Below are 15,207 nucleotides of genomic sequence, written 5' to 3'. Positions count from 1 at the left end.
AAGAAAATATAACCTACCAATTACATTATTTAGATTTTTATTTGTTGCACAAGTTGAATAAGTGTGCGTAGGGAGGTGCCGCTCTACCTATGCCCTTTGTCGGTCTGACCTAGGAACCCCCATGGAAGAACACTTGTGGTTTGTGTGAAAAATCAAAAAATGGCTCACTATCACACATGACATGTGTCGTGAAGTCATTTCGTGATTTTCACACAAGTATTGTTTGATCGCATATTTTTGAAACTCACAAGTTTAAGTTCAATGTGATCGACATCCCCATCCATGATTCGCCCCCATAGTTTCTTTAAGCTTAAAAGCATTTTTTGCTAAAATTAAAAAGAGAGTCATCAACATCATGTCCAGAGTAGCATTCCTTTTCTCCATTTGCTAATTTGCAATGCTTCTTAACCCCTCCTCCCCATAATCGATTACACCAGATTTTTTTATAATGAAAGCTTTACGAAGTCTTATCATCACATCAAGCTAATACAACCACACAAGAGTTAATCCTCCATCTGCACATAGAGATGAAGACAATCCTCGACTACAATACATGGGAAAACATAAAAACCAAGAAGAATACGATTGTACAATTTTGTTTCAGAAAGGTATTAGCTTAGTGCAAAATTTCCTTGTAAATCGAGTACAAGGTAGCCCCTATCTAGAAGAGTCTTGAGTTTCCTTTTCGTGAAATAATGATATTTTTAGAATCTTACTCCACACATAATGTCATGCATTGACCTTAATTATGAAAATCAAATAACCGACATATAGTAAAGATTTTAAAAGTTTTAAAATATTCACTCTTTGTATTTGGGTCGTTAAACCCTCTAGCTTAACACAACAACAAAACCTTTTGCCCCAAATAAGTTACAATAGGCTAGAGATGATACCCAACAGAAAGTTGCGAGAACCAAAAAAAGAGAAGAGAGAAAGTAAAAAAAATTGTCACCTTCAATGAGAAAATATAACCTACTAATTACATTATTTAGATTTTTATTTGTTGCACTAAGTTGAATAAGTGTGCGTAGGGAGGTGCCGCTCTACCTATGCCCTTTGTCGGTGAGACCTGGGAACCCCCATGGAAGAACACTTGTGGTTTGTGTGAAAAATCGAAAAATGGCTCTCTATCACACATGACATGTGTCGTGAAGTCATTTCATGATTTTCACACAGGTATTGTTTGATCGCATAGTTTTGAAACTCACTAGTGTAGGTTCAATGTGGTCGACGTCCCCATCCATGATTCGCCCCCATAGTTTCTTTAAGCTTGAAAGCATTTTTTGCTAAAATTAAAAAGAGAGTCATCAACATCATGTCCAGAGTAGCATTCCTTTTCTCCATTTGCTAATTTGCAATGCTTCTTAACCCCCCCCCCCTCCCCATAATTGATTACACCAGATTTCTTTATAATGAAAGCTTTACGAAGTCTTATCATCACATCAAGCTAATACAACCACACAAGAGTTAATCCTCCCTCTGCACGTAGAGATGAAGACAACCCTCGTCTACAATACATGGAAAACATAAAAACCAAGAATAATACTACTCCCTCCGTCCCATAATATAAGAACGTTTGAACGTTTTTGACACTAGTGTCAAAACATTCTTATATTATGGGACGGAGGGAGTATTGTACAATTTCATTTGAGAAAGGTCTTAGCTTAGTGCAAATTTTCCTTGTAAACCGAGTACAAGGTAGCCCCTAGCTAGAAGAGTCTTGAGTTTCCTTTTCGCGAAATAATGCTATTTTCATAATCTTACTCCACACATAATGTCATGCATTGACCTTAATTATGAAAAAACAAATAACCGGCATATAGTAAAGATTTTAAAAGTTTTAAAATATTCACTCTTTGGATTGAAGGAATTTCGGAAGGTTCTAGTTCGTAGATCCCCCCATAATTTTTCGCGAGATAATGCTATTTTCATAATCTTACTCCACACATAATGTCATGCATTGACCTTAATTATGAAAATCAAATAGCCGGCATATAGTAAAGATTTTAAAAGTTTTAAAATATTCACTCTTTGGATTGAAGGAATTTGGGAAGGTTCTAGTTCGTAGATCCCCCCCCCCTCCCCCGCCCCCTATAGAGTTTGGACCATAGGATTGGAGTCGCCATATTCTCCATTACATAGGAATATCGACGTTAGATCAAATCTTATTTTGCCTTTCCTTTGTTATGTCCAATACAACACATTCTATCTCTCTAACCTCTTTCATCGATCTTCCAAAATTTCTGCGTTTTTCCGTTTGCACCACCCCGGAACACCTCTTCAGGCTTTCGTTGGTTTACAGGAAATATGAAGAATCCCATAGGATAGGATTCTCGTAGAAAAAAAATATTTTAGAGCTTTTGGTTTGCAGGAATGAGTCCCTATTCCTACACATCATATCCTTCGTATTTTAAAGAAGAAGAAAATTAGCTCAGAGGTGATGATCAAAATTGCATCCATTCGGCAGGAGTGGTAAGCTATAAAAAACAATGAACAATAGATATATACTAGGAGTATAATTTTTCTGTCCTATCTATTATGAAAAAAGGCTTTATAGCGACACATGAATTACTGCGTCTTTTCTATTCTTATATAATTTCAATTTCCTACGATAAAATGAGGGCCTAGCTAGGCTCCAGCTGCAGCTACGCAAACAAACAACCACCCCGGCAAACGGCGAAATTGACTGCCACAGCTGTACTACTAGGCGCTTCGTGTACCCACGCCGTAATTCTCACCTCGGAAACACGCTAGCAACGCCGTGAACCGTGAACCGGACCACCCACCGATCCGGGTGAGGTCGATGGGGATACGTAGCCAGCCGTAGGCGCTAGCATGAAGATGAAGGCCGCCGACCGACACGCGCACACGCCGCGGGATGCGAGCCGCGCGCGTAGGCAGGCCCACCAGTGGCGAGGAGACGAGAAGATGGCCGTCTTCCCCCACGCCATGTCTCCACACAGACTCCACCCCGACACGGTGGGCCTCCCCGCCCGCCCCACCACACCCCCGGCAACATGCGTCGCATGCAACCAACCCCACCACCACCACCGAGCCAGGCCAAGCCCCTGGAGATCAGAGGCAGCAGCACAGTAGCCTACCCACACCAAGCTCGTTCCAGTCCGCCCTCCATCCGGCTGGGGCTTTGGCCATGGCTCCGCTGCTTTTCGCTCCCTTCTTATTCACATCTCCCCCCTCCTCCACGTCTCTCACCAACTACCAGTAGCGCCGCAGCCCACCAGCTTCCCCGCCTCATATCTCCTCTTCCTTCTCCACAGCTTCTCTTCTCCTGTCCAGCATCGATGTGTCGATCCACACCCCGCCCTCCTCTTCATCTTCATGTTCTTCCTAGCTACTAATCGGTGAATCCGCCTCCTCTTAGCTAGCTAGCCAATCGCCCTGAAACCCGTCGACAAATAACGAAACGAGAACAAGCAGGCCGCGTGCGTGTGCAGTAGGTGTAGACCATCGATCGTATCTAGGTTTGAGTTGCTGCTGGATCTTCGATTTGCCGGGGCTACGTGCATAGATAGCGGCTGGCAGTGAGGTTGCCGCATCTTTGGGGTGCCTTGACTGCTTGATTGGGAAGCCCGGGCGATCGATGATGGCAGGCGCAGCTCATCCGATGCATTTCTGCATGGACTCCGACTGGCTCAAGGTATGTCACCCACATATATATGTACACCTATCGTGCTTGTAATTAACAAGCACTTTGTTTTGATTTGCGTGATCAACTAGCACTTGGTTTGATTTGGCTTTGCGCGATCAACGTGATTTTTGTCTCCATCTCCTCATCTTGAGATGAGACCGTGTTCACATACGCTGGTGTGTACATGCAGCTACTCTAGCTACCGTGCAGCCTTCAGAAAATAACCACTGCTTTCGTTTTCCAGTCTACCCATATACACGTTGTAGGATCTACATATACAGGAGATCGAAGTTGTGATTAATTGACCTAGCAGCATAGGAAGAAACAAGCGTCACGCTAGTAGGTGTATTCTGCATCCAAATCAATTATAAAGACTGTTGGAGGAGAATTAATGACTCAATATATAGCTTCACAGATCTACCTATTTGATACTGTACGTACCTAGGCGCTGCAGATCTACAGGCAGCTGGATCCTGATACTTGATTAGCTAGAATTGAAAAAAATTCCTGTCGTCGTTGATCACATGTAGTATGAACGAACATATGCAAATTCTCTTAGTCAGTTGTGGTATTCATACTAGCTAGTAGCGCATGTAGTTTTCGTTGATAAGGTTAGTCTGTATTTCTAAAAAAAAAATCTTTCGTTCGTACCTTTTGTTTCACAGAGGTTCTAAAACTTTTCCTTTACCTGAACAGTTTTCACGAGTATGTACTGCTGGTAAGAGCATCACTTAATTATTAGTATGATTTTGCTAAATCTAAGTCGCTTCAGATATTCTTAATTACGTCTAAGTCGACACCCTAAACAGTCTGATGTCTCTGCATTGAGATTTGTGGAAGGGTGAGGGGGAAACAAGATTTTATTGGATACCACCCTAGTTAATTTGTTTAGACAGACCCTAGTTAATTTGTGAGATGCGTAGTATCTACGTGAGCTGACCAAATTTACTGTAGGAGATATGTGTGAGAAATATGCACTGTTCCATCATCCATGTAAACAGCATCCGGTTGTTTCAGCTTTGGACCATGAATGGATATTTCTCACCAGTGTAAATACCACATTTTAAGACACACTAAACATTTTGTTTCCATAGCTTTGTTACACAAAGAAACTTTAAAAGGAAAACAAGCAAAAGATGCAACAAAAGCGGGCATTCTACCAGACATTAGTAGTTTTAGTGCGTGTCCATTTTAAGAAACTGTGAAAAGTGAATGGTAGCTATCGACTAGCTAACCAGAGACCCACATGTATTGCAAGCAAAAGCAACGACAAGATAAAGAGATTCAAACAAGTACAACTTGATCATCTGATAAGTTTCACTTTAACTTTTGAACATGACATAAATTCTGCCTCTCCTTGAAAGGTAAAAATGTTAATGCGGAGAAACAACGGCATTTGGAGCGGAGGCAGATTTAGCACAATAGTACATTATGAGTAGAATAGCCTTTTTTAAGGAGACTTGGCTTGAACTCTGTGGGTAACTCTCATGCTACTTATTATGTTCCATAATGTATTGCATATTGTTTTTTTTAGAGTGGACCAAGTCTACAGAGAAAAATCATCCATATATATCTGCAACACCTAACATAACAAAAGTGTCTCAGGATGTATCTAACGATATATATTTGTATTCAATATATGTAGTTTTGTTTATAAACTTGTTCAATGTTCCTCTAAAAAAATCTGTATCCACTACGAATGGGAGGAGTAACATTCATGTCGTTGAATTAAGCTCGGATGGGATGATAGCTAGGGCACAACACACCAATGCATACAGTCTGCAACTCTGCATAAAACATTGTATATTTGACATAAATTAACTGTATATGTATAACTAGGAACAAGCTAGACTATGATCACTCTTAAGGATCTAGAGTTGCGAGTAATCATGAGAAATGCATGGAGAATGGTGGAGAGATCAAGACCAAGTCGCCAAGTACACTACGTATGGCCCTCAAGAAATCTACACACCCCTTGTTACTTTTGCATGTGATGGAAAGCAAGTGATCAGTCTGAGTCTAAAAGTACGTATACCATAGGATCGGCCCCAGATCGATCTAGAACTTGGACCTACTTGATGCTTCCATCATGAAGCGCCATGGGTGTCGCAAGCTTTACCCTTTGAGAAACCCTAGCTTGGTCTGCATGCAGCTTGCTGCGACATGCATGGGACCATGCATGCATGCAGGATGCAGCTAGCAGCTTGGCCAAGACGCTTTCGCGCATTCCGAGGCTTCCATTCTTCTGTCACATGCCACAGCTAATGATGATTACAGATCACACTGCGACAACGTGCTGACGTTGATCTGGTGTGTGCCTTTTGCTTTCAGGGCATCGTTCCCGAGGACCAGGGCGGGATGGGGTCGTCGTCGCCGTCGGAGGAGCTGATCATCGCGTGCCCGGAGCCGATGCAGGCCCAGCAGGCGGCGGACCGGCGGCTGCGCCCGCAGCACGACCAGCCGCTCAAGTGCCCGCGCTGCGACTCCACGCACACCAAGTTCTGCTACTACAACAACTACAGCCTCTCCCAGCCGCGCTACTTCTGCAAGACGTGCCGCCGCTACTGGACCAAGGGCGGCTCCCTCCGCAACGTCCCCGTCGGCGGCGGCTGCCGCAAGAACAAGCGCGCCAGCGCCGCCAAGAAGCCCTCTGCTGCCGCCGCCATCACGCCGCCGATTTCGATGATGCAGCAGCTTCACCACGGGCGACACATGGCAGAGACCGGACTCCACCTGTCCTTCTCCGGGATGCAGCCGCCGGCGGTCTCGGCCGCCGACCCGCTCTGCAGCCTCGGGCTCTTCGACTGGAAGTACGACCACATCCTCTCGGGCTCCGGCGGCTTTGAGAGCGCGAACTCTGAGGCTCACTTCACCGGGCCAGGCATGATGGGCATTGCCAACGGAAGCGGCGGTGGCGGCGCGGAGTACCACGCACTGAACGCGCTCCGGTATGCAGCCGGGCTTGGCGAGCACCTTGCGCTTCCATTTGGTGGCGCGACGTCGCGGGCTGAGCGTGACAGTGTCGTTGCCGAGATGAAGCCGCAGGCGGAGAGGCTGCTGTCGCTGGAGTGGTGCGGCGAGGCGAGCCGCGCGCCGACAGAGACCTCCATCAGCTCCCTGGGCGGGCTCGGCCTGTGGAGCGGCATGATCACCGGCGCCACCCACCATCACCATGGCTCCTCTGCTGCCATCTGAACGAGGCGAAGCATCGTGTCAACGCCCCCATGCATGCGTTAGTGGTTTGCTAATACGCATTGACGAGTGCGAGGACTACGTAGAAGTGATTGCCTTTTTCTTGCTTGCTCCCTGTGTGGTTTCATGCATGATCTGCTGCTGTTTCTTTTCCTTTGCTTTTGTTCACATCGTTTGTTTGGATCGATGTTTGCATCCCCTTGTGTTTCTTTTTTGGGGGGTAATCATCCCCTTATGTTTCAAGTGTTGTACTGGACAATGTTCCGTGTTGCATAACTTCACACGTTGCTGTGGTTCGATCAATTAAGTTTGCGACTCGCTGCTGCCTAAGATTTATAGGCTTGTTTGGAGTAGGCTAAGATGTTCACAAGCACAGTGCTCATAGGTTTTCAAGGTTGATCGATCAATTAAATTTGAGGCCCGAAAGTCAAGATTCCAATACAAGCCAATTTGTACATTTGATACAAATTAACAGCCCTATGAGCATCAGCTTCCTTGAAACTGTCTTGGAACACCAGAGCAGGAAGGAAGAAGTGATACGGACGTTGATGCCAGTGATGTCGAGGGATCAATACAGCGAAATATCTACGCTCCTAATTATTTTCAGTTGAGTGAAGATGGCTCGGTGGTCAAATCATTGAACAATCATTCTTGTTTTGTTCTGAGCGCATGCAATTACGGTGTATTTCTTGATTTGGTCCCGGGAGATAAGAAACGAACTGAGTTATATGGTAATGGAAAACTACAACGTGAGTACTACTTGCATGGATCTCATCGGTCCTTGAGCCGTGCATACTCAGGCCACAAGGTTGTATGTATGGATGAGTTTACAAGGGAATATTCTAATCGGAGATATAGAGGCGTTGTACGCTGGTTTAAAAGAAAATCAATGCAATTTAGATTTTTATATTTATTCTTGCCAGGCAAAGAGACGTATCAGGGAGGAACATGTAGAAGATGCAGCACATGGAGTCTTCTTTCCTTAAAAGAAATTGGATGGGGTCCACCTGCCATGCAATCAGAGAAGACGCACGAACCTACAACAGAATTAGTTTCCTTTTATGTTTAGCCGTGAGAGATATCAATTGATGAATAGTTCAGTTTGTTGCTCAAGTTAGATGGATTGGCTAATATATAAAGCCATGATGCGTTCATTGTAAAGCAGGTTATTTGATAAAATAGACACGATGTGTTTTCAAGGGTAGACACCCATATCAAGTTTTAGGGGGATCTTTAGAAAACCTCTGTGTTGCGATTTCTTTGTAGAAATTGTTTTTGCGCGTGAGTATCATCGTCGAGATTGATTTTCTCGTGCTGGGCCGTAAGGTTCAAACCCTCTATTTCGTGCATATCGCGTGTGCGGGTGAGAGGCTACTGCTGCTGAAGGTGAAGTGTCGTGAAAGATCGGGCCGCAACAACGGATCGGATCTCGCCTCGAGGTTCGGTCTTTATCAAGAAGTATGCTAATTTCCTTGGGTGACAACAGGGGCGTCCATAGTACCGGCGCACCAAGTTTGTAGATTTGCTTCAGTAGAGTGTTAGGCCAGGAGTTCTTTGTTCAAGTCTGGGGTAACTACAAAATGTCAAGCCATAACATGCACATCTCAAGCCATATATCAATATCGTAAACAACCCTTATGAGATAAGCTTGTGTGGCTCTTGACAGCTGCAAGAAGTATTGAACTGGCACACATCAGCTTGGCCATCCTAAATTGTTTCTCCGTCCCATAATTCTTGTTGTGGTTTTAGTTCAAATTGAGGGAGCATGTGTCTGCAGATTGAATACTAGGTGCAACTGACTGATAATGCTGCCATAGCCCATAGCTCCTGATTTCTGTGACGTCCGATAAGTAAGCTTCTTTGGCCACATAGCAGAAAAACGGATAAAACACACAGATAAGTGTCACTATGGCTCGAAGAAATCAGCGGCGTGCAGGTAACTGACCGGTGAGACCGAGACTATACATCATAAACCAATGCGGCCAAGGCAATTAGACGCAAACATTGTCATAGTTCCACCTTTGTTATGGTAATAATAAATTCATCCAGGTGTTCAGAGCGATTCAAAAAAACACTACAAAAGATAACAAATGCAAGGCAGTGCTGATGTAGTCCACAAAGACTGGCTAGGTTAATTCAACCGCATCATGCTACTCTTAACCACACTCAGAATGAAACAAGCGGATAGGCCCGCAGAAAGAGTAACTTCATAACTGGTTTCTGTACCTGCTAATCGCTGCCTGCATACCACACATAGGAGAAAGAGACAAGCACTGGCTTGCAATCGTGCCATTATGTGGCATATATAAGTATATTGCCCTACACAGAGCACAATAACATATCAATCAACTTTCTACTTGAAACAACTTTTAGAACCGGTCAAACAGTGCAAGCTGCAGTGAACTGTAGATGAATTTACTCTGCAAAAGCATTGGAGGTTCAATGCATGAAACTCATTATCTCCAGAGAACAAATGCATAATGACTTCCGACTACGAGAGAGCACTAACAGCTCACATATCATGAGTCCTGAGCAGACCTGAACAAACGCATTCTCCAACATGAAACTACCTACAACCAGTGGTTAGTTCAGGGCATTTGTGTTGACATCAGGTCAACGCGCTTCTTTAATTATGGAAAAAGGTAGCCATGCTCTGACCATAAAGTTAAATCTACAACACATACATAGCTGATTGACTGATTGTTAAATGAAGGGGACTACAGCTATACACTTCTTGGAAGTGTCTGTCCTACATATACAATTTTACAATTAGTGCAAAACTAAGCTGTGCTACTTTTCTCATTATAAGATGAATTATTACCTTGCATATGCTATTTTGTTGTTACTTTCTTCTAGGAACTCACCACCAAGTGAAGTGTATTGAAAGATCATGTTTCAGCTCAGAGAAGATCAGAAATCTTCAAACACCAAGTGACCGTCCAACTGAAAGAAACAATCATCCCCTCTCAACTTTCGTGACAACTCCCAGAGCAATGTAGAGATCTTCTCCCAATCTTGGTGTGACCTCTCCCCAGCTGTGAATGTGTGCATTGCATTATTGATCTCTACTGCACTGCAACCAGGCACTTTTTTCAAACCTCTGTCTCTGATAATGTCCCTAGTCTCTTTTACATTGTCCCACTTTTCATCAAAAGCATATATATTAGTCAAGAGATTGTAGTAGCCAACATGGTCAGAATCCAGCTTGAGTAGTTTGGCAGCTACCACACCACTCATCTCTGTGTCACGGTGTTCTCTGCAGGCAGCAAGCAAGGCACACCAAGTATGAGCATCAGCTCTCCCACCTGTTTCATGAAGGAGCTTCGCTGCCTCTTGCAATTCACCGGCCCGGCCAAGGAGATCAACCATGGCACTACGATGCTCTGCATTTGGCATGATTCCATAGACTCGGGTCATGCTTTTAAAAATGGACTTTCCTTCCTGCACTAGTCCAGAGTGGCTGCATGCCGATAACACAGATACAAATGTCAGGCTATTAGGTTTAACTGAAGAAGCAACCATCCTTTGGTACAAGGCAACAGCTTGCTGCCCAAGGCCATGGACTCCATAACCTGAGATCATTGAGCTCCACAGCACAATATCCTTCTCAGTGGCACTTTCAAATACCCTGACAGCGCTACCCAAGTTTCCACATTTAGAATACAAATCCACAAGTGCAGCTGCCACAAACTTCTTATCACAGAAACCAGTGTTAATCAAATAGCCATGGAGACAAAAGGCTTGATTCATAACACCAGATTCTGAGCATGCAGCAAGTACCTTCACCATAGTGACAGCGTCAGGGACAGGACCATCCAACAACATGCACTTGAAGACTCTCATCGACTCATCAGGGAGACCATTTTGGGTAAGACCACTGATGACCGCTGCCCAAGCAACTGCATCTTTCTTTGGCATCCGAAGAAATAACTGCATTGCCTTCTCCTGGCACGAGCACTTCATGTACATATCAACCAGCGCAGTTGCAACTGTCATCTCAAGTTCGCAACCTATCTTGACAGCAATGTCATGCAACCTCTTGCCTTCTTCAACATCCAGAGCAAGCGAACAGGCCTGCAGAACACTCACCACGGTAACTGCATTTGGCTTCACTCCTGCCGCAACCATTTTCTTATATAAGCTCAACGCTTCAGAGGTGTGTCCAGATTGCACATATCCTGTGACCATACAGCTCCATGTGACCACGTCTCTCTCCATCATTCCGTCGAATAACCTCCTTGCAGATTGCACAGCTCCAATCCGCATGTAAAGCCCAAGAATAGCATTCACCAGAACCAAGTCGTACTCCAAGTCATTCTTGAGAACATATGCATGGCAGGCCTGCCCATTTCGGGCATCCCTCAACTGCGCCGCTGCCGAGATCACGCTCACAAGAGTGACTGGACTCGGCATGAAACCCTGGCCAATCACACTCCTTGCAAAGAACTCCAGTGCCTCCTGTGCCATCCCGTTCTGCTCGTACCCAGTCACCACGGAAGTCCGGAGGACGATGTCTGGTTCCTCGAACGCGTTGAAGGCGTTGATTGAGCCAACCATGTCGCCGCACTTCGCGTACATCTGCACAAGCGCGGCGGCCACGAAGGCGTCGGTGTACGCGGCGCAGGATCGGACGGCAAGCGCGTGCACGGCGCGGCCGTGGGCGAGGGAGGGGAGCATGGCGCAGGACTTGAGCAGGAGGGACAGCGTGAAGGCGTCCGGGCGGACGCGGAGGCGCGGGAGGAGGAGGAGCACGTCGCGCCACTGGCCCGCCCGGACGCGGGCGCGGAGGAGCGCATTGGCAAGGCGCGGGGTCGGGGCGGGGATTTCATCGAACAGGTGGCGAGCGAGGGCGGGAGGGTAGGACGCGAGGACACGAGAGGTGAGGTGGTGGGAGGAGTGGAGGTGGCCCGAGCGGAGGAGGTGGGCGTGGAGGCGCGCGGCGGCAAGGGGGCTGGAGGAGTCCGCGGCGGCTTCTAGAAGCTTCTGGAGCGGCTGCCAACCTCGCATGTGAGGGAGTGACGAGGGAAAGTGTGCACTGACGATGAAGAGATCAAAACCGAGACTTTTCTGAATGCTCGCATCGGGTCCAGAAGAGCAGTTTCAGGCGCCTTTCTATCAGACCCACTGCGAAGCGGCACCGAATCGTGTGCGCAACCCAATTTGTAATTTTCGTAATGGTCGTGATTCAAATGCAGGAAGAGGTGCATTTTTCTTATTTTCTTTTTGAGAAACTTTTTTTTTGAAAGATCCAGATTGCCTGGCTTATCATTGATTTAGCAGAGGGGAGAATACAAAAAGGGCTAACTGATCGAGAGTGCGGTCAGTAGCAGAGAGATGAAAACAAAAATTCAGGCTAGCGACTAGAGCAGCCGAAAAGCTAGCCTGACGATCAAAAAATGCTTATGTCTCACGTTGGATCCCCAAAAGGGGTCGCTAAACAGGTCGTGCCAGCAAGGCGTCATTGCTCCAGGTCGCATCTGATCGAGGCGATGATGTCGCTGACGCTTGGTTGTTTCCTCTTGAAGGTGCAGCAGTTACGCTCCAGCCAAATGCGCCAAGAAAATTAGGGCGGTGAGCAACAGTATCCCTCGCCGGTGGCCCGGCTCCGTCTTGCTCGCGATCATGGCCACCATCTCCATGGTCGCGCTGCGTGGTGACCAGTCTTCAGGGCACAGGGCGGCACATCCCTTCCATTGCGCTGCACGTTGCCATACCTCTCTGGCGACCGTGCACTCCCAGAAGAGGTGCACCGACGACTCAAGGTTCCGTTTGTAGAGTTGACAGAAGTAGGCGTTTTCCCAGCCCCGTCGTTGCAACCGATCGTTGCACCATAGCCGGTTGTGATGCAATAGCCAGCAGAAGAACTTCACTTGCCCCGTTGCCCAGGTCTTTCAGATGAGGCTTTTGAGCTCAGAGCGCGGCTGGCTTGAAAACTGCATGGCGTAAGTCGCGCGCGCGGAGTACTCGGCGCCGCCCGCCGTCTAGCAGATTTCGTCGCGCCTGGCCCCGTCGAGCGTGATGCGCGCCGCTCTGATGAGTCTGAGCAGCAAAACGAATTGCGGCAGGATGTTGGTTACGTTGCCATGTCTCAGGTCATGGATCCACTTGTCCTCATGGAGCGCTGCTGCCACTGTCCGGTGCTTGCGGACGGAGTGGGTGAAGAGGTCCGGGAAAGATTGCTTGAGGGGGCGGCCGCCGATCCAGTTGCAGTGCCAGAAGGTCGCCTGCTCGCCGCTTCTGATGGTGACTGCCCTTGCCCCCGCGAACAGGTCGCGGTCTGCGTCGTCGCACGGTGTGCCCGATCCCACCTATGGTCTATCAGGGCACTTCCAGGCGAGCCAGAGCCATCGAAGCCGCAGGGCCGTGGCGAACTTGGCCATGTCCGGGATGCCCAGGCCGCCGCGATCGACAGGGGGAGAGACCACCTGCCAGTTGACTTTGCTTTTTCCTCCTGTGAGCTCCTCCTCCTGGGCCCAGAGGAAGCGTCGACGCACTTTGTCAATGTCTTTGAGGAATTTCTTCGGGGCGCGCAGCACTGCGATCGCAAAAGCCGGGAGCACGGAGAGCACGCTCCTGACAAGCACCCGCCTGCCGGAGATGGGCATGAGCCGTCCCTTCCATCCCGCAAGTCTGGACTTGATCCGATCGAGGAGGTATTGCAGGTGCACCAGCCTGATCCGGCCGAGTGTGAGCGGCATGCCGAGGTATCTGATCGGGAAGCTGACAATAGAACCTCCAAAGGATTGCAGAACGTTGCCCAGATCGATGGCGCCGCATCGTATCGGCGCCGCTGTTGATTTTGCAGGGTTGATGCGGAGCCCGGTGGCATCTCCAAAACCGCGGAGGACTTGCATTATTGCGTCTACTTCATCGCGGATTGGATTGGCGATGACAATGCCGTCATCGGCGTACAGGCTGATTCGCACTCTGCAACCACAACCGGGGATTGGGCGGAGCAAGCCCGTGCTCTCAGCCGCAGCGAGCAATCTTTGCAGCGGATCAATTGCCAGGATGAACAGCATCGGCGATAGAGGATCGCCTTGCCGCAATCCTCTTTGATGCAAGAAACTGGGCCCTGCAATGCCGTTCAGCATACATGCAGAGGACGAGGAGGCAAGTAGGATCGTGATCCAGTCCCTCCATCTTGCCGGGAAACCCATGCGCTGCAGCAGCTCTAGTATGTACTCCCAGGAAACACTGTCAAAAGCTTTTGCGATGTCCAGTTTTAACAGCAGAGCCGGCCTGTTCTTGCGGTGCATGTTTTTGACAATGTTTTGCACGAACAGGAAACTGTCGTGAATCCCCTTCTTCTTCTGAAAGGCACTCTGGGCTGGTGAGATGAGCTTGTCAAGAACCCCTCTGAGCCTGATTGAGAGCACCTTGGCGATCAGCTTGGCAATGGACTGGATCAAGCTGATTGGCCTGAAGTCGCTCATTTTGGTTGCACTGTTCTTCTTTGGCAGTAACGCTATGATTGCTGTGTTGATGGCCTGAAAATCACCAGCTGCGAGGCTATGGAATTTGTGGAAGACTGCCATTATGTCGCCCTTGATCGTTTGCCAGCATGCTCTGAAGAAGGTGCCGGAGAAGCCATCTGGCCCCGGAGCCTTTTCTGCCGGTGAAGCACAGACCGCTGCCCAGACCTCCTCCTCTGTGAAAGGGTTATCAAGGCCCTGATTTTGCACCCTTGGCAGATCGAGCGCGTCCCAGTTGATTGATCGGCAGCGGGCTTCCTTTTTTCCCAGCAGCTGCCTAAAGTGCTCTGCCACGATCCGTTCCTTGTCCTCATGGGTGGTTGCCTGGACTCCGTTGTGCTCAATGCTCCGAATGAAGTTTTTCCGTCGCCGTGAGCACAACTTGGCATGAAAAAAGGCAATCCGTGCGTCGCCTGCTCTGAGCCAGGTCACCCGGGATGCCTGTCGTTTGCGTGCCCTCTCTAGCGCGGCCAGCCCTACGATCTTCAGCTTGAGCGACTTCCGAAGATTGAATTCAGCGTCAGTTAGTCGCCGCTTCTCCTGCGCGACGTGCAGCCGCAGGATGACCTCGATTGCAATGTGGAACTGGAGTTTTGCTTCGCTGAAGAAGCTCTTGCCCCAGATCTTCAAGTCGGCAGCTGCTCGCTTCATCTTGATTTTGATCCGCGTGAACGGGCAGTCGTGGTTCACCGGCCTGTTCCATGCCCTCGCCACCGTTTCCTGGAATCTAGGAAAATGGGGCCAGAAGGACTCGAACCTGAACCTCGCCTGCCTCCGCGGTGCCTGCACGTTAGCCAGGAGGAGTGGGAAGTGGTCTGAGCAGGCCGTGGAAGCCGCCATTAGCGTGTGCGAGGGGAAGAGCAGCTCCCAGTCGGTGTTACAGAAGAATTT

The 15,207-nt window shown here is 48.0% G+C and overlaps 2 protein-coding genes across 2 annotated transcripts; one reads left to right on the top strand and one right to left on the bottom strand.

The window, feature by feature from the left end:
- The first annotated feature begins 3,064 nt into the window (after positions 1-3,064).
- On the top strand, positions 3,065-7,144 carry LOC147965831 (uncharacterized). Its single transcript, XM_087528438.1, has 2 exons — positions 3,065-3,658; positions 5,981-7,144. Exons 1-2 carry the CDS (start codon positions 3,602-3,604, stop codon positions 6,842-6,844), a joined length of 921 nt encoding a protein of 306 aa, XP_087384564.1. The 5' UTR covers positions 3,065-3,601; the 3' UTR covers positions 6,845-7,144.
- Positions 7,145-9,428: 2,284 nt separating this feature from the next.
- Positions 9,429-11,968, bottom strand: LOC147965830 (putative pentatricopeptide repeat-containing protein At3g01580). Its single transcript, XM_087528437.1, has one exon. The coding sequence runs from the start codon at positions 11,846-11,848 to the stop codon at positions 9,752-9,754; it is 2,097 nt and encodes a 698-aa protein (XP_087384563.1). The 5' UTR covers positions 11,849-11,968; the 3' UTR covers positions 9,429-9,751.
- Positions 11,969-15,207: the final 3,239 nt, after the last annotated feature.

This window comes from Triticum urartu, chromosome 6A (assembly GCF_056163025.1).
Source record: "Triticum urartu cultivar PI428250 chromosome 6A, HENAU_Tu73, whole genome shotgun sequence".
NCBI lineage: Eukaryota > Viridiplantae > Streptophyta > Magnoliopsida > Poales > Poaceae > Triticum > Triticum urartu.
Note: the sequence above shows the minus strand (reverse complement) of the source record. Positions and strands in the feature narration are given on the sequence as shown.

Excerpts from the sequence above, each read along its gene's own strand:
- LOC147965831 (XM_087528438.1), top strand. The coding sequence starts at position 3,602 with ATGATGGCAGGCGCAGCTCATCCGATGCATTTCTGCATGGACTCCGAC. Across the intron at positions 3,659-5,980 it reads TGGACTCCGACTGGCTCAAG|GGCATCGTTCCCGAGGACCA; the intron begins GTATGTCACCCA and ends TTTTGCTTTCAG.
- LOC147965830 (XM_087528437.1), bottom strand. The coding sequence starts at position 11,848 with ATGCGAGGTTGGCAGCCGCTCCAGAAGCTTCTAGAAGCCGCCGCGGAC.